Below are 19,379 nucleotides of genomic sequence, written 5' to 3' on the forward strand. Positions count from 1 at the left end.
CTGGAACCGCTGCTGACCTCTTGCCACTTTAAGGCAGCCCCCAGGGACGGGTACCTCCACCCGTGCTTCCCTTCATGGCTTCAGCTGTGATGGCCCTCAGGGCGCCCACTGACACCCTCAGAGTCCTGGAGATTTGAATCCCATTTTAAAGGCTTCTTCAGCAGCTTGTTCAATCTCCTTTCGGTAGCTGCAGTTCAGGAACTTGGCAGCAGAGGGCTCATGGAAATGCAGGTACCCTAACATGCCATGGCCCTCTGCGGTTTTCTTTAATGCCTCCCTTCTTGTGTGGTTCATTAGGGAGAGTTCAGGAGTATAGTCTAAATGAGAAGATGTCAAAAACAAATAACATTTTGAAAAGATTTGTGCATTTTCATTATTTTTCTGCTTACAGAATAAACAATATAGACAATCTCCAAGTCATATTGATCCCGAGGGTCTCATGATGAAGTATGAACATGCGGGCAAAGCAAGACCCTTTCTGTCAGACACCCTAGCGACACTCTTCATCCCACCCACCCCACCCCAACCTGCCATTTCTCTCACCGGTCACCTGAAACTCACACCACTCACATTAAAATCGAAGCTTTTCCCACTCAGGCTGGAGCTGAATGTCTCAGCCTCCATTTCCTTCTGCTTTCCTTGGAGAAGTGGCTGCACAGACACACAGCATTTCTCTTAGTTAACAAGAACAAAAACAAAAAAAGGAAGAGCGGTTCAGTGAAGAATAAAAAACATTCCTCAGCTGTCTATGAAGTCCAAGTTGCCTCCACGAAATCCCACTTGTACTTTTGAGGGGAAAATCTGCAGTGAGATTAGTAGGAAAGGACAGAGAGAAAGGCAATGAAGGCGTTGGCTACAGAGACAGTCAGGAGACAGGAGCAGCAAGCTTTCAACTGCCTGAAGCTCCAAGCAGCACCTGGGTACTTGGGAGGGGTCTGAGGGAATGGAGAGTAATGGGAGGAGGAAAACCAGAGGGACACTCAAAAAGGCATCTGTGCAGACAGTCTGCTGGAGAAGATGACTTGAGAAATGGTCAGTTGAATCAGGACATGTGGGAATACCTAGAAGATTAGTGAGATTCTGTACACTCCATACTGCACAGAGCAGTGGCCAAGCAAGTGCCGGGAAGATCAAGGTTTCTTCTCCCGAGAGCAGTACACATCCTGGAGAGTTTCATGATGGCAGCACAGGAAAACATTCTCTCTCTATGAAAAGTATTCAAACATTTCAGCTGATGAAAATGTTTCCGTATTACATAAATGTTGAGAAAGTTGCCTCATCTTTGCAGGCCGAGCTCAGTTCCTGACCAGAAGCCTCCAGTGCCACTTCAGGAGGTCCTGGTGTGCCTGATACACTCACCTGGGACTGGGAGTGACCACAAGGGACTGTGAGAGACCTGGACCCTCCAATGGAAACTGCAGATGGAGGGTGACACAAGGCATATGTGCTCCTGCAACTCAACCCACCCTGGTTTCCAAAATTGTTCTTAAAAAAAAAAAAAAAAAAAAAGACAGACACTCTTATTTCTAAATGCCTCCATCTGAAGTGAGTCTCTGCACCCTCCTCCTCTCTGATTCCATTACCTATGGAGCTTCCTCATGAGTTCCCTCTTCACCCAAGCTGGTCTTGTCAGCTATGGACTCACCCCTGCTCTTAATGGGCAATTCTGTCATTTAAGAGCGGCTGTACTGAGTTGTGCTGCCCTTCACTGCTGCCCATGGGATCCCCACTAAAAGCCCCCTGAACAGGCCAAAGTCTTCCCCTCTGGGGTCTGACACCTGCACTCTGCTCCTCTCCCTCCTCAGGCTGCTCAAGAGCTGCACCCCCCTATTTCATGGTCACTACAGTCAAAACCTGGTTTTCAGGTCCCTGACCACTCTTCATGGTTTGCAAGGACCTGATCCAGGTGAGCATCATCTCTGTTGGTCCAGCTGGTGGCTTTGCAAAGAAATTGCTCCAACACCCTCCAGAAACCTATTGGTCTGTTTTCACAGTGCTGTGTTCCCCCTCCAATGAATGTCAGGGTCATTAAAGTCCCCTCAGAGAGCCCCATGTTACTGATCTGGAGACCTCCTTGAGTTGCTTAAGTAAGAGCTTGTCCACCTCCTCCCCTTGATCACCAGTTCTTTATCTCCCATCACGATGTCGCCCTAACTGGCCTCTCCTCCAATCCTCACCCACAAGGGCTCACCCAACCTGTTGACTTTCCCAGCAAGGAGCTCCATACATCCAAGCAACTCCTTCACACAGAAAGTATTCCTCTTCTGATGCTCCCAGCCTGTGCCTCGTGAAGAGCCTTTATCCATCCATTGCAGCACACCAGCTGTGGGAGGTGTCTCACTGTGCCTCAGAAGTCACAGCTTGTGACAGACCTCGGGGCTCCAGCTCCTCCTGGCTGTTCCCCGTCAGAGGAGAGTGTTGCACATCTGGGCTGCAGCCCTTGAGCCGTGGCTCCAGGCCAAGCTCAGCCTTGTCATGGCGAACAGGGACACCAAGCACCCAAGAGCCCACGTGCACAAAAGCTTTGCTGCATGACAGAGATGCGCTGGAGCAGATGGCAGATGGCATTGTAAGAAAGACTTGAGGTGCCCCAAAAGAGAGCAATGCCTGCTGTCCCCAAGGTCCGAGAGAAACAGGGCTGGGCTGGGCAGCCCTGGCAGGAGAGGCCATTGCTGCCTGTGGTGTCTCTGCAGCCCTGGAGGGCCTTTGGTGGAGAGAGGCACTGATCTCCTGGAAGGACAAGGTGCTGCTGAAAGCGTCCTTGGGTGTGGACATCCTGTGATCTAGGCACACTCGAAATTCACTGGGCTCTTTGAAGACTGTATCATCAAGAGGGTGAGTAAAGGATGGGGCAGAGGAGAACTAGAAGAAGCTGAGAACATAGGCCCACAAGTGGAGAGCCCAGTGCAATGTGCTTCTTATTCATGCAGTGCCTTGCATCTGCTGGATAGAGATGGGACAGGGCTGGCCTCGCTGCAGGGGTGGCAATCAGTCGCACACAAGCACCGAAGGAATCTGAGACGGCGCCTGGGGTGTCTGTCATGCACCCGCTCGGAGTGGACATGGCTTTCCTGTAGGTCCTGTGCTGTCCCTGCCAGCCACACGCTGTTTTGGTGGAGAGCCTTGGCGTCTCACAGAGCCCTACAGGCCTGTGTTTGGCCATTCAGTGAGCAGCTGCCCTGAATTAGGTTAGGCTCCATGGGGCTGTGTGAGAAAAATCTTGTTACAGGCAACGGACAGCTAGTCAATACAGGTAAAGGAGGGGAGAAAGAGAAAGACTTCCCTCTCCCTCTGGCATAGAACTCCATTTGGTCAGCTGGACACCTCTCTAGGCAGCCCTGAACAGCGTGAGTAGGGACAGGGGGTGATGTCCTAAATGTGGGCGTCTGCCGTCATTTCAGCTGGCATCCTCACCAGGCTGCAGGATGATGCCCCCAGATGTTTCCCAGTCTCTCAGTACTGCTCCATTATCGTGGACAACGTCTGGCACCTCAGATGTCACCAGGTGTTTGTGTGTGAACTCCTGGTCTCCATCTCTATTGATGACCATGGGACCACAGAAAAGGAGTGCAGGTGCCTATTTTTAGCAGACACCATGACTGAAGCAAGAGGAATCTCACCTCCTGTGGGTTTGTGGCAGGCATGGGAGGGAGCTGAGGTCCCTTCCAGCCCCAGGACTACAACTCCAGGAGGAGATGCCTCCATTGCCTCAGCTGATTGCCTTCTCTCAGCATGGGTAAAGGAGATGCCTCCCTGCCAGTGCCCAGGTGTCCTGTCTCATGATGGGCCAAGGAAGGGGGATTCTCAGACCTAACTGTGTCTCTGAGAGGAGAATGGCCACCGCTGCAAAGAAACATCTCTGCAGAGGTGAGACAGGCAACATCGGTGATTCCTTCAGTCTCTTCCCAAGGAGGTTCCTGGAGAGCCCCAGGGACACCTGGAGGGAGCGCCAAGTGGGGTGGGGGGCAGAGCAAGTGACGTCTTGGGCAGGTCCCCTCCTCCGGGGCTGAGACAGGCTCCTGGGATAGAGGGAGCTCATGGGAAGCAGGCAGCAGTGCAGAGAGACAGCTCGGCCAAGGAGCAACTCCTCTGCCAAGCGCTGCAGGGCTCTGGGCAAAGGAGTAAGGCAGAGAGAGATTAAAGGCAGCCTGGAGTGGGAGGAGAGAGGACAGCTGCAAGGGAGGAAATCTTTCCAGCCCTTGTCACGGTAAGTCTCTTGGTGGAGGGCAATGAAGCTGCAGTTCCTGGAAGGGTCTCCTAAAGCATTCATAGCCTACAGGGTCTGTCAGGAGGCCTCCCAGCCCAGGGGCTCATGGTAGACAAGGGTGAAGGGGTGAAGGCAGGGTGTGCAGCCAGAGCTGCCCAGGGCATTTCAGAGGGGAATTTTGCAGAGGAAGAGCAAGGCAGGGGATCCCTTAAAGGTAAAGAGCTTTCCTGAGTCTATGCTTTCAGATTCCTGCTGTTTCTGGAAAAAGGGAAAAGGTGCTGCTATGTTTGGAGAGGGAGGCTGAGAGTCCTGAGCTGCTACACTGAGAGATCAGTAGGTCTGGTGGGAGGCAAGTCAACTGCTTCCATCCCCTCCTCTACCTCCAGAGAGCACCAGCATCACCTTTGTTGTCCTCATCAGGGTTTCTCTGACCTGTTCCTCACTGCCTGCAAACAGGGAGTACCTCTAGAGAGTGCCTGGAACGGGGAGGTTTCTTCAGGTCAGAGCTGAGCAGACAGGAGTTGGTGATGGGGTCTGTGATCCCTGACAGGGAAAACTTGGAGGGAGAAAACAGTTCCCACCAGGGATAGCTCCAGGCTGCAAACACATAGGCAGAGTGTTGTAGGAAACTCCAACCCGCAATGTCGTGGGAGGGAGACTTTGGGAAGCTCCCTGTCAGCCCCTCCAATGCAGACACCTTCCTCTGAGCAAGACCCCTGCTCTCGTCTCCCACCCAGCAGAGCTGCTGCCCTCAAGGCCGTGTGGTCCAGGGCAGGAGGTGCCTCCTCTGCAGCCAGAGCTCTGGCACAGCAGAGGGGCATCTCCCCTGACACGGGGCCGCTTCCCTCTGCAGGGCAAAGGGGCTGAGAGCGACTGCCCGGGGCTTTTGCTAACCGGGAGGTGCTGTGCTCTGCTGGGTGAGGAGAAGGCTTTCCTGAGTGCCCGGCTGCCTCTCCTCTCCTTGCTTCCCTTGGGAGGAGAGTCACAGAGTTTTCCTTTGTTTCTCCACCTGCTTGTGCTGCTCTTCTTCCTGCTCTTGGGCTCCCTGGCAGTAACAGTGGTGGTGTGGGGCAAGGGGTGGGGGTGCTGAGTGCCTGCTCTGGCCCTGACCTGGAGGGCGCTGCCCTGGAGGTGTTTCCATGGGACCAAGGTGCCCAAGCCCTCTCTTCATTTTCTTGGCTGCAGTGAGTGGTTGGTCAATGAGACACTGCTTCCCTTAGCAGACATCACCTTCAGACACCTGATCATGCTGGACAGGGAGTCCTGTGGGGCTGTAAGCATCACTCCAGAAGGGCACAGCTCTCCTGTAGGACCTTGGTGATGTCTGAGAGCGCTTGATCTACTCAAACAAAGCAGCATCCTTGTCCTGTGCTCTCCATCCTACTCTGCAGAGCTGTGCTGGAAAGGAGAGGTGTTTTGAAATCTGCGCCTTGAACAGGACCCCTCTGCTCCCAGGACAGTCCAGTGGCTTTTTCAGAGCAACCTCTGGGTGCAGTTGTCCTCCAGCTGGGAGCAGTGCAAGCACAGAGCAGCTGGGCACCAGGCTGATGGACAGAGCAGCCCTCCTGGATGGGACCACTGACGCAGGTTTACACTGGAGCAACAGGGCAACGAGGGAATTTTATGCTTTCCAGAGTATTTCCCAAGTGGGATGGGGGTGTCTGAATACTAAAACACAGCGTACCGAGACACATTCGCTGCACCTAAACTCCCACCTTCCTCTGTGCGAAAAGTGTCCTTCGGAGCTTTCACCCTCCGCTGTAGTGCAGCACAGGGAACTCCTCCCCAGGAACCCTCCCTCCAAACACACTGCGCTGTTGCTGCCTGCATGGGTCATTGCTGGAAAGCAGGGCTGACCCTCAAGGAGCCCCTGGGGAGAGGGCACGGCTCTGCACAGCACACTCAGCCAGCACAAACCAGAGCTGAAGCCTCGGAGCTGCATAACGGTCCCCCAGGAAAGAAAAGCTCCCTTAGGTATTTCACAATGAAGAAATCAAATTTTGCTCAGAGAAGCTTCTCTGAATTTTTCTGGTTTATCTCCTTTGGCAGTTTCCATGCCCAGAAGCAGCAGATGACCAATGGCAGCTCCATGAACAAGTTCCTCCTCCTGGCATTCACAGACAGGCGGGAGCTGCAGCTCTTGCACTTCTGGCTCTTCCTGGGCATCTACCTGGCTGCCCTCCTGGGCAACGGCCTCATCATCACTGCTGTAACCTGTGACCACCGCCTCCACACCCCCATGTACTTCTTCCTTCTCAACATTTCTGTTCTTGACCTCGGCTGCATCTCCACCACTCTCCCCAAATCCATGGCCAATTCCCTCTGGGACACCAGGGCCATCTCCTACGCAGGATGTGCTGCCCAGGTCTTCTTTGTGTTCTTCTTGTTTGGTGCAGAGTATTGCCTTCTCACCAACATGGCCTACGACCGCTACGTTGCTGTCTGCAAACCCCTGCACTATGGGACCCTCCTGGGCAGCAGAGCTTGTGTCCACATGGCAGCAGCTGCCTGGGGTAGTGGGTTTCTCAATGCTCTCTTGCACACTGCCAATACATTTTCCCTCCCCCTCTGCCAAGGCAATGCTGTGGACCAGTTCTTCTGTGAAATCCCCCACATCCTCAAGCTTTCTTGCTCCGATGACTACCTCAGGGAAGTTGGGCTTGTCATATTTAGCACCTTCTTCTTTTTTGCTTGTTTTGTTTCCATTGTGGTGTCCTATGTGCAGATCTTCAGGGCTGTGCTGAGGATCCCCTCTGAGGAGGGAAGCCACAAAGCCTTTTCCATGTGCCTCCCTCACCTGGCCGTGGTCTCCCTGTTTGTCAGCACTGCCATGCTTGCCCACCTGAAACCTCCTTCCATCTCCTCCCCATCCCTGGATCTGGTGGTGACAGTTCTGTACTAGGTGGTGCCTCCGGCAGTGAACCCCCTCATCTACAGCATGAGGAACACAGACATCAAAGAGGCCCTGCGGAAACTGAACACGGACTACTGCAGCATCAGTAAGGTGGCCATCATCCTCAGGAAAAGCTCGCGTGCTCTTTTGATCATATATTTCTTGGGTTTGTTTATTTTACGTCATATATTACTTCCACTGAAATAATAATATTATTATTCCCCTGCCAGTGTTTTCTGATGCAAAACACCTCACATAGATATGGAGCCAGGCTCCCTGTCTAGCGAAACACAATAAAGAATCCAGCAGAAAATTCTTTGACTCTGCTTCCATCCCGTACAACTCCTCTGGAGCTGGGGGTGCAGCCCCAGCATACAGGAGGGGTCAAGGAGCCATGAGCCCAGCTGCCACATGGAGGAGCAGGCACTCGTGGACGTCGGGGCTGCCCCTCGCTGCCTCAGTGGGCAGATCCTTTCTGCCACCTTCACGTTGGGGCTGCTGCTTCCCTGGAGCCATGGCTGTGGACAACAGCAGGACCTGGTCTCTTCAGAGCAGCACTGCCAGCTCAGGGGCCTGTGGAGAGCGCGGGGTGGGAACCAAGACAAGTTGGCCAGGGGAAAGGGATGGCCAGGTGTCGTGGTTTAACCCTAGCCAGCAACTAAGCACCACGCAGCCGCTCGCTCACTCCCCACCAGTGGGATGGGGGAGAGAATCAGAAGGGTAAAAGGGAGAAAACTCGTGGGTTGAGATAAGAACAGTTTAATAATTGAAGTAAAATAAATTAGAACAGTTAAATAGGCAAAGCAAAAACCGTGCACGCAAACAAAACAAAACAAGGAATTCATTCACTACTTCCCATCGGCAGGCAGGTGTTCAGCCATCTCCAGGAAAGCAGGGCTCCATCACGCGTAATGGTTACTTGGGAAGACAAACGCCATCATGCCCAATGTCCCCCCTTCCTTCTTCTTCCCCCAGCTTATATACTGAGCATGACGTCATATGGTATGGAATAGCCCTTGGGCCAGTCTGGGTCAGCACTCCCCCTGGCTGTGCCCCCTCCCAGCTCCTTGTGCACCCGGCAGAGCAGGGGAAGCTGAAAAGTCCTTGACCAGTGTGAGCGCCACTTAGCACCTATTTAGAGACAGCTTAGCACTACTTAGCAGGAACCAAAGCATCAGTGTATCATCAACATTGTTCTCATCCTAAACCCAAAACACAGCCCCATACGGGCTACCAAGATGAAAATTAACTCTATCCCAGCTGAAACCAGGACACCAGGGAAAAGAGCAAGGGAGCATTTCTGTGCCTGCAGGGAGGAATCCATGAGAAAGAGAAACCTCCTTCTGCAGGCCTCGACTTGGGGCAGGCTGTTCTGTGCCCTGACCAGGACTCTTGTGCTGGCCTGGGGAGGGGGACTGGCAATGATGGGGCATGGTCAGTCTGTGGCATCTCCTGGACCAGAGACCATGCTTCCTGCAGTTTCCCTAACCTCCATTTCCTCATGCCAGGGTGAGCCTCCAGCCCTGGGGCTGATGGGGAGGCCGACCCTTCTCTGCTCCCTTCAGAGGGGCTGGGGCTGTGGGCTGCGGCGGGCACTGCCGTGGGGCCAGCCCAGGCTGGGCTGCTCTGCGGGGCTGGGCTGGGGAGAGGGCAGGGGAGATGGGAAGAGCCAGGAAAGGTCTGGGCTGGTCTGCAAAGTGCCCAGGAGAGGACACCACCAATGTTAGCTGAGCTGTGTGACCAGTTCGTGGAGAAATGTCTCCCACGGGAGGGACCCCACGCTGGAGCAGGGGAAGCGTGTGAGGAGTGCCCCCCTCCGAGGATGAAGGAGCAGCAGGGACAACGTGTGATGAACTGATCACAACCCCCATTCCCTGTCCCCCTGCACTGCTCGCAGGGGAGGAGAAAATCGGGAGGGAAGCTGAGCCTGGGAAGAAGGAAGGGGTGGGGAGGGAAAGCCTTTTAAGATTCTTCTTATGTCTCATTATCTTACTCTGACTTTTGATTGGCAATAAATGAAATTAATTTCCTCGAGTTGAGTCTGTTTTGCCCATGACAGGAATTGATGGTGATCCCCCGTCCTTATCTCAACCCACGAGCCTTTTGTCATATTCTCATATTTTTCTCCCCCTGTCCAGCTGAGGAGGGGGAGTGATAGAGTGGCTTGCTGGGCACCTGGCATCCAACCAGCATCAATCCACCACAGAAGTAGAACATTGCCTTCCCTTTAAATTGTTCCCTTAATTTCTTCGTTGCTTCTTTTTATTTTTTTGACATTTTCTGAATTGTTCTGTCGTAATCAGGCCTATAACATTAAAAAGAGTATGTTTGTGTCTCACATGGAGTTCAGTGCCCTCAAACACTCCCTGCCCAGGACTGGCCTTGCCACTGCTCGCCCTTTCACGCAGCCGGTCACACTCTGAGGGGCTGAGCTCTCTCAACCGTTCCAGAGAAGAAGGGTGACCGTCTTCAGGGAAACGCTCTCTTTCTGCATGGCCAACATATTTGTGTTACCAGCACTTCTGGAAGGAGTCCCTAAATCAGCAAGACACACTCCCTTCACATTCCCTCCACAGTGCATGAATTGTCACTCTATTTTAGGTGCAGAAAGGGACAAGATTGTCCTTACCCAGCACCAAACACCTCAATGCAGATGTCTACCTCTAATCGAGTTGCCTAGGCTTCCCTTGGCAGTAAATGGAGAGACAGAAGATGTCTCAACCGAGATGCCTGGAGGTTTCCTGGTGACCAACTAATGCTCCAGAAGGGAGCCCTGGGTCACATTTCCAAGCACCTTATGGGTACATCTGTAACCCCAGGGCAGCTCAGACAGCAACAGCCTCTGCATGTGGGCAAATGAATCCAGACCTGAACGTAGGTCTTAGTCTTGAGTTAAAACCTACTTAAAACTTATTCTCGGCAACAACTCAAAACAATCTTCATTTGCAGAATGTCAGGTATTTTGGCTGAGTGCTAATACTGTTTTCCTCTTTTTATTTTTGTATTTGGGAGGACCATACGAGCACAGTACCTTACTTCCCCTCTGCCAGCATATTTATATGCAGCTGTTCATCAAAATACATGTCCTACCAGTGCTCTCAGTGGAGAAATTTTCTTTTGAAAAACTACTCTATCTATAGTGACCTATTTCCCATCTCTTCTTCAGCCTCTCTGCCCTTTCTCCTTCCTCTACCTCGTTTGTCTTTACAGAGAACTCCAGGTAAAGATTGATTGAGTAATTCAATGTGGGAGATATTTCTGGCCATCATCCAGTTCCCCTCCCTGCCCCCTACTCAATGGAGGGCTCCCCCCAGTTATGTGCCGTCCACAAACATGTCGAGGGTGAACTCTGTCCCATTGTCCAGGCCACCACTAAAGATGTCAGACAGCATTGGCCCCAGCACTTCTCCGGGAGGGACGCCTCTAGAAACTGGCCATCGGTTGGACTTTCTAACAAGGATCCTTATGTTCCCCCCAGCTGCAATGACATTTCAAAGCCAAAGGGCAGCAGCCTTGCAATGACAGCAGCCGTTTCCCCCAGCCCCCTTGGCTGCATCCCCTCTGCTCCCAGGCACTTGCCTGTGTCCAGCTGGCACTAGTGCTCCCCAGCTGCAGCCTGCTCTCACATGGCTGAAGCTTTGCTACCCCAGAGGCTGCTGGGGGACTCAAGGCCCAGGGAGACCTGGGGGCAGACCTTACCAGGCAAGGGGTGGGGAAATGAGGCAATGAGATCCTCAGCCTCTTCCATGCCTGTGCAAGGCCTTTTTGGACAGCACTGGAGGTCAAAGTAATTCAGTCTTGCTGGGATTTATCTGTCCCTCACTGTCAGGAGGGTATCTCGGGCCAAATTAGACTCAGATCCACACATTTGGGACTTCATCTTGGAGGGGTTTCACTTGGGAAGAAGAGCCCAGGAGTGAGGAGCTCAGCCTCATGGTGAAAAACATCTTCCTTATCTCCAGGCTGAATTCTCAGTGGTATTTTCCTCCCAATATGCACCATCATTAACACCCTGGCTCTGTATTCCCCATGACCTCCTTGTAGGCACTAGCAGGCTGGGCTGAGGTCCCCCGCAGCCTTCCCTTCTCAAGGCTGGACAAGCCCAGCTCCCTCAGCCTCTCCTCACCAGCAAAGTGCTTCAGTCCCTGGCTGACCTCAGGGACCTTTGCTAAAACCACTCCAGCTTGCCAATATCGTCCCAGAATTGAGGGTCTGAAACCTGGACAGAGTATTCCAGAGAATCCCTACCCTCCATCTCCTGGCCATGCTCCTGATCACACAGCCCAGGATGCTGGTTGCCTCCCTTGCTGCCAGGGCACACGACCGCCTCCTGTCCAGCTCGCTGACCACCAAGACCTTTCCCACAGGGCTGCTCCCAGCCAGGCAGCCCCCAGCCTGTGCCATTGCCAGGGTGAGTCCCCTGCAGGGGCAGAAACTGGCATTTGTCCTTCTGGGATTTCATGAGGTTCCTGCCAATATGTGCTCTCCTCCTTGAACCCTTTCATTGAGCACAGAGGCCTGGGAGTAAAGACTCAGGCAAAGAAGGCCTTGAGTCCCTCAGACCCATTGGTGTCTCCTGTTCATTAGATCACTGTTGTTGTTCAGCAGCAGCCCTGCATTTGCCTTGTTCAGCCTTGGTCTCTAACACAGCAATTGGAGCTCTTCTCTTTGCTCCTGACTTCTCTTGCAGCCACCAACTCCAGGTGGTCATCCCCTGGCAGCTGCTTCATGGCCCCTGTCAGTGCCCTGTCCTGTGCCAGCCCAGCCCTCCTGCCTCCCATGTGGTCCCACAGCCCCACTCTGCAGGCACAGCATGGCAAAGGGTGTATTCGGTGTGAGGAACAGTTTCTCTTGCATGATTTCCATGACATCCCTTGGTGCCCTGTCCCCCTTCTGTTCCTCCTACTTGACGCAGCCTCCCCCAGGTCCTGGAACCTACCCAGCCCTATCCGCACCCCATATAAGATTTCGCAGACATCCCTGACCCAGGGTCTGCCAGGGTCTGGACAAGGAGAGAGGTCGAGCAGGGCTGGCCATTCCCCCAGCGCAGGCCCTGAGCCCAGCCGGAGGAGGCAAAAATGGCCATGCAGCAAAACTCAGCCATAAACCTGTGGAGAGTGGAGAGTGCTGCAAGTGGACAAATAGGGAGGCCACCAGTGAAAGCTCCCTCCAGTCCCATTCCCAAACACATCGCCCCATGCCCTCCTCCCCTCAGCCCATGGAGAACACCAGCACAGCAGCACGACCTTGTGGGGGACAACTTCCTTAGCCTGTTCCTGACCTCCGCTTTGGAAGAAGAGCCCAACCTCCAGACACCGGCAGTGGGGAAATCCCCTTTTTATTACAAAGATGTGAGACGGAAGGCCAGCTGTACCATCGTGACAGCAGATGTGCAAAGACCTTTGTGTCAGACACACTGGGTTCATGCCTCTGGAGAAGCACACTGCATGCAGACATTCCTGGAGAAACACAGTTATCACAGATAAAATGCCCAAAGCACAGGAGATTCCCCAGATACATGGGAGATCATTTGTGAAGAGACATGGGCAGCTTATTGCTGCTGAAAGACTATGGATTGAATGAGCTTCTTCAGTGCGTCTTTGAGCTCCTGGTTCCTCATGCTGTAGATGAGGGGGTTCACTGCTGGAGGCACCACTGAGTACAGAACTGCCAGCACCAGGTCCTGGGGTGGGGAGGAGATGGAGGGGGGCTTCAGGTAGGCAAACATGCTAGTGCTGAGAAAGAGGGAGACCACGGCCAGGTGAGGAAGGCACATGGAAAAGGCTTTGTGCCTTCCTTGCTCAGAGGGGATCCTCAGCACGGCCCTGAAGATCTGCACATAGCACACCACAATGAAAACAAAACACCCAAAGCCCACACAGAAACTAACCACAAGAAGCCCGGCTTCTCTGAGGTAGGAGTGTGAGCAGGAGAGCTTGAGGATGTGGGGGATTTCACAAAAGAACTGGTCCACAGCATTGCCTTGGCAGAGGGGGAGGGAAAATGTATTGGCAGTGTGCAAGAGAGCATGGAGAAACCCACTACCCCAGGCAGCGGCTGCCATGTGGAAACAAGCTCTGCTGCCCAGGAGGGTCCCATAGTGCAGGGGCTTGCAGATGGCAATGTAGCGGTCATAGGCCATGATGGTGAGAAGACAATACTCTGCTCCTACCAAGAAGGCAAAGAGAAAGATCTGGGCAGCACATCCTGCGTAGGAGATGGCCCTGGTGTCCCACAGGGAATTGGCCATGGCTTTGGGGACAGTGGTGGAGATGCAGCCCAGGTCAATAATGGACAGGTTGAAGAGGAAGAAGTACATGGGGGTGTGGAGGTGGTGGTCACAGGCTATGGCAGTGATGATGAGGCCGTTGCCCAGGAGGGCAGCCAGGTAGATGGCCAGGAAGAGCCAGAAGTGCAAGAGCTGCAGCTCCCGCCTGTCTCTGAATGCCAGGAGGAGGAAGTGGGTGACGGAGCTGCTGTTGGACATCTGCTGCCTCTGTGCACGGGGTCCTGTTCCTACAGGAAGAGTCAATGAAGCGTTAGGGGAGACTTCTCTGAGCAAAATCTAAGCCTTTCTCCTAAACCTTCACACTGCTACACTGCGCCCACAACCACACCTACTCCTTTTCCAGGAGACCTTCCTTCAGCTCTGTGGCTGCAGCTCTGGCTGAGCATAGTGTGGGGAGCAGGGCCTCTGCCCGCTGGCTGCTGAGGAGTCAGCCCTGCTCTGCAGCAGTGGGTTCATGGGAACGGTCAGGGCAAGGGCCAGTCCTGGTGTTCAACTTTGTCAGATGAAACTGGTCCTAGTGCAGAAGAGGCTGTCAACATCTGCACTCCCAGTGCTAAGGAACGGGGATAGCGGATGGCAGTTTGAAATGTTTGGGGTTTTTAAAGCTCCCCTCATCTCACCTGGGGAGTGTTCTTGGATGCCAGAAACCTTCAGCATTTGTGCTGTACTCAGAGAGAGCAGAGCGAGTCCTGCGAGGCAAAAGGATTGCCTGGGGCTTAGTGGAGACTGAGGGGAGCTGGTCTGTCCCTCCGACTTGTTCCCTACAAGCTGCTATGAGCTTGTTTTCCATGAGATGGAAGGTGATCACTCTCTTGTGTTACCCTGAAAAAGAAAACAGACACTGCTGTGAGCACAGGGATCCAGTGCAGACAACTAAACGCCTCACCCTTTCTCAAGGTCTCAGCAACCACTTCCAGCCCAGGACACACAGGGCTCATTTCACAAACCCAAAAGAACGTTCTCTGTCATCGCATCTCTGCACTTCTCCATGGGGATTTCAGATAACACAAAGGTGCTATAGGACAGGATTGCAACCTGGAGGGAAGTTGGGAAGGAAACCTCAGGGAGATAGCCAAGTGTCCTAATGACACCATCTGATTAAGGGAAAACCAGCTTATTCTCCAGCCCCACACACTGCATTGCACACAGCCACAAAGGTTAGAGGAAAGCTGGGACACTTGTTCCCATGGACACACCTGCATGAAAGGACCCACAAAATCAGTGTGTGACTCTGCAGCTGAAACTCCACCTCCCCAGAGAGCGTGGCAGCAAGAATGAAAGAACAATAACACAGACAAGTTGAAACACAAAGAAAAACACAGTGAGGGTGTGGCTGAGAGAGGCCAGGGCAGAGGCATTGGGGCACTCAGACAGCGTTCCCCTTCCCCAGCTGTGCACGCCACTTCCCAGACACCACCATTGCCGGGCAGCTGCTCTCAGCCCCTGTGCTCTGCAGAGGGAACTGGGCCCATGGCTGCAGAGCTGCACCATGGCTCTGCTGGAGCTCTGGCTGCAGAGGAGGTGGTTCACGCCTTGGAGCCCCCAGCCCTGAGGGCAGAGGCTTTGGTGGGTGGGAGAGGAGGCAAGAGGGCTTGCTCAGAGGAAGGGGTCTGCATTGGAGGGGATCATACGGAGTTTTCTGAATTCTCCCTCCCACAACATTTCTAGTTTTAGTTTCCTCTCATTCCCTCATCATCTCCCTACTGCCTGGAGATTTTCCTGCTGGGAGGTGTTTCCCTGTCCTATGTCTTTTCCCTGTCAGCGCTCACAGTCCCCATCCCAACCTCTGTGCGCTCAGCTTGGCCCCACGGAAACCTGCCTGTATGCAGGGCACTGGCTGGGTGCATGTTCCTGTTTGCAGGTGGAAAAGGGCAGGTCAGAAGAACCCTGATGGTCCAGCAGAGGTGATGCTGGTGCTGTACATAGGCAGAGGAGTGGCTGAGGGTACTTGTAGCAATCCCTGCTGCGACCTTCTCCTTGAAACATCCCTTAGTAAACATTCTGGGGCTGAACTGGAGCTGTGAGCAGCCCTGACCCACGCAGCACTCTCTCAACAGCAGAAGGACCCTGCCCTACCACGGGTCCCTTCTTCCACCCACAGATTCTCCCCACAGCGCCGTTGGGAGCTCCCCGGGAAGGCTGAGCACTGACCCTGGCACACAGACCGCTGGGCACAGGGCCCCTGCTCTGAAGGACAGCCCTGGCCATCCCTGGCTGTGCACCCGGCTTAACATCCTTGCAGTCATCCCTGGAGGAAGGCAGCCATCATGCCCTGTACCTCCCTGATGGTGCAGCAGGGAAAACCTGCTCTGGAACGTGTCTTCCTCCTCTGCACTTGAGAAGCTGTGAAAATAATATTTAAAGATCCCACAGGCTGTGGTATGTAGCAGCTTTTGGAGATCCCTCTCGCAACTGCAGCTTCACTGCCCTGATTCCAGGGACTTACCGTGTCAAGGGCTGTGAAGATTTCTCCCACAATGAGCTCTCAGCATCCTCCCACTCCACACTGCCTTTAACCTCTCTCTGCCTCTCCCCTCGGTGCCTGCAGGCAGTGCCCTCAGCCCTGCTGCGCTTTGCAGAGGAGCTGCTCCTGGGCAGAGCTGTCTCTCTGCAGTGCTGCCCACTTGCCATGAGCTGCCTCCATCCCAGGAGCCCAGCCCAGCTCAGCAGCAGAGGCCCAGCCCAAGGCAGCACTTTCTCTGCCCCTCTGGGCTCCCTCCAGGTGTCCCTGGGGCTGCAGGGGAACCTGCTCTGAAACAGGCTGAATTAAAACACTTCTTTTCCCTCCCTCAGCTGGGGAGACACAATTATTACCAGCACTGTCATTTCTCCTATCAGGAAAAGACTTGGGCAGGAGAATCAGCTCTCCTTGTCCCATCATGAGACAGGACAAGCAGAGAATGACAAGGAGGGATCTGTGTTACCCCTGCTGAGGGAAGGGATGCAGATGAGTCAATAGACACATCTCATTTGTGGGTTTGCAGTCCTGGGGCTAGAAGGGGACTTAGCTCCCTCCCATGCACAACACAAACCAGCAGGAGGTGAGATTCTTCTTGCATCAGGTGTTCAGGTGGGCACGGAATAGGCACCCGCATGTGAGCTCCTTGCCTCACTTCCCATGCCTGTTAATGGGGATGGAGGGCAGGATTGGGCTGTTCAGACACAACACCTGGCGACATTGAAGGTGTAAGGGGTGGTCGAAGATCTGTGGAGGCAGCTGCAAGCTCTAATGGAGCCGTTCAGAGAGACAGGCCAACATCTGGGGGAATCCTCTTAGAGGCTGCTGGGAATTTTCTTTGGCCAACTGAAATGACAGCTGATGCCCAAATGAGGGCACCTGAACCTGTCCCCACTCATTATGTTCAGGGCAGCCTTGAGAGTTATTCATCTGAACCACTGGAGCCACGTGCCACAGGGAGAGCTCAGGCTCTCCCTCTTCTCCATCAGCCATATTTATTAGGTCTCCACTCACTCTGCTGGCAGTTGCCTCATGTTCATCCCCACTTTGCCTTACAGAGATCCGGGTGTCTACTCAGTTTTATGTTTAAACCCAGGCCCACAGAGCTCCATGAGATGCCAAGGCTTGCAGAGACAGCACAGGCCCAGTGACGAGTGGTGTTCCTCAGGGGTCAGTATTGGCACCAGTGCTGTTTAACATTTTTCTTGGTGACATGGACAGTGGGATTGAGTGCACCCTCAGTAAGTTTGCACCCAGAGAAGCTGTGGATGCCCCCTCCCTGGAAGTGTTCAAGGCCAGCTTGGATGGGGCCTTGAGCAACCTGGTCTAGTGGAAGGTGTCCCTGCCCATGGCAGGCGGGTTGGAACCAGATCATCTTTAAGGTCCCTTCCAACCCAAACCTTTCTGTGATTCTGTGATGATTCTATGAGCAATAGGAAAGCAATTCCCATTCAGGGTGGGTGTATGACAGACACCCCAGAAGGCATTGCAAGCAGTGTGATTTGGTGCCTGTGTGCCGCTGACTGGTACCATCAGTCAGAGGCATCAGCCATCAGATGCCATCAGAGAGGCAAGGTCCCTTCTCTTCCCAAGGGCTGCAGGCATTGCCTGAACACAAAGCACGTCACACTGGGGTCTTTACTCACACCCTGGATGGTACAGCCAAGGAATAGACGAACCATTTGCACCGTGTGCCTGGATACACCTTGTCTTCAAAGAAAGTACCCCCCAAGCACAGCAATGGGTCCTACCAAAACTCAGCTGAAACTGAAAAGGGCACGCAAGGGCACCAAGATGAGCTGTTTCTACTTCAGGAACAGCTACAGAAGAATCAGAAATACTGTGGGTCTGATCTGATCTGAATTCTCTCAGTGCCAGGAGGCACACAAGGCGCGTGTTCTTTGTTCTTCCACTTTGATCGGTCTGCGGCTGCGTGCTCTGGCCCGAGGGCCACAGCGCATTCTTCTGTTGGTTTTTTCCTCAAGACATGACCGATCCGGTTCCATCTCCTCCTCCTCACTTCATTACTGATTTTCTCCATCTCAAAGTTGATGCTCGTCGTTTCTGCAACTTTTTATTTATTTTTTTCCGGGAGGAGGTAGTTGGCCTCCTGCCCAACCCCCATGACTTGGAGGGCCAGTGGTTTTTCTGTCAAGGTGGCCTTCCCTTAGGCTGCGTTGGTTCGCGGCACCTTCTTCAATTTTATCTGGTGCACCCTCCGGAGAGGGATCCCCTATCCACCACCCAGGGGATGCGCCTTCTAGCCATGCAGCCCCAGCCGAAAGAAATACTGTGGGACCACTGCTAAATGTATTTAGAGTAGGTGTAGGTAGACTGAGATACTCTACGCACTCTTTGCCTCAGTTGCCACCAGCAAGGTCTCCCAGACCTTTGTGCTCTGAGGCAGAACTCTGGAGGAGAGCAACCAACAGTGGATGAGGACCAAGGCAGGGGTTACTTGAGCAAACTACACCCTTACCAGTCTATGGGACCAGAGGGGCTGCACCCAAGGGTGCTGAGAGAGTGTTTTTCACCAGGAGGCACTGGTTCATTCTAATTCCAGTAAGAAAGGCACTCGGACGCTGTGAGGGATCTTGTAAAATGCTCTTCATTAGCATTAACCCTGTAAGGAGAGAATCATGCCGATAATCTTAGGTGCCTTTAGATGGTGGGACCCCCAAGTGGGGGTTTGATTCAAGAGGCATTGAACAGGCCTCTGACCCCCACACAGCATGCCATGCAGACCCACCCATACAAGATAGTCTCCTGGTTTGGTCATTCAAGCTGCTGTTAGCTTTGCTTACAAGAAAACAACTATTTTCCTCATCTCTACAGTCAAAGAGCAAGGATGTTCTCATGAGAACTCCTTGCTGCACTGTTAGGTACAGGCAAGGCCACAGAGGAGGCAGAAGGGCTGGTCCTGAGTGGGAGCTGCCTGCAGGCCCCTTGGGACAACGAGCTGCTGAGGTTGTCCTGCGGCCAAGGGATCTGTGCAGCACAGCACAGGCATGAAGGCCAGGCTGTACGTGCAGCGCAGCACCACTGGCTGTACCGTGGTCTTCTGGTCAGGATCACTGCTCACTTTTCGCTGTCGGATGTCTGCACTCCACTGTGGTCCCACAGCTGAGCTGCTGTGGCCAAAACGTTGACATTTTTTGATAAAACATTAACACCTCACAAACACACACACACACACACACACTGTAAATAAGGATGAAAGACAGACAACAGACGTTAATTAGGGGCAACATTGTCTGAAAGGTATTGCTATGAAATTATAATAGAGAGTCAGCAATGAGAGATAAAGCAACTGCTCTAAAAATTTCATGCCAGAATCTAACCACTCTTAAATTTTAGCTGTCTTGTCAAGTCCAAATGAATGACAAGAATAAAATTTAAGTAATTAATTCTATCATCCTCAAGAAGAAGACATTTTAGAGCATGATAGTGTTACTGCATGGCAAAGTGAGAAAAACTCATGGGTCACAATGGCCACTTGAAGAGGTAAAGGAAAAGCAATGTCCACCAGCAG

The 19,379-nt window shown here is 53.2% G+C and overlaps 1 protein-coding gene and 1 pseudogene across 2 annotated transcripts; one reads left to right on the forward strand and one right to left on the reverse strand.

The window, feature by feature from the left end:
- Positions 1-4,848: 4,848 nt before the first annotated feature.
- On the forward strand, positions 4,849-11,067 carry LOC309600792 (olfactory receptor 14J1-like; annotated as a pseudogene). The gene is made up of 3 exons: positions 4,849-4,853; positions 6,257-7,206; positions 11,063-11,067. The product of its transcript is annotated as an olfactory receptor 14J1-like (transcript).
- A 1,584-nt stretch (positions 11,068-12,651) lies between these two features.
- LOC309600820 (olfactory receptor 14C36-like) lies at positions 12,652-13,587 on the reverse strand (the record flags this gene model as incomplete). Its single annotated transcript, XM_082333432.1, has 1 exon — positions 12,652-13,587. The coding sequence occupies one exon, from the start codon at positions 13,585-13,587 to the stop codon at positions 12,652-12,654; it is 936 nt and encodes a 311-aa protein (XP_082189558.1).
- Positions 13,588-19,379: the final 5,792 nt, after the last annotated feature.

The sequence above is a fragment of the Platalea leucorodia genome (genome assembly GCF_965183815.1).
Source record: "Platalea leucorodia genome assembly, chromosome: 25".
Taxonomy (NCBI): Eukaryota; Metazoa; Chordata; class Aves; order Pelecaniformes; family Threskiornithidae; genus Platalea; species Platalea leucorodia.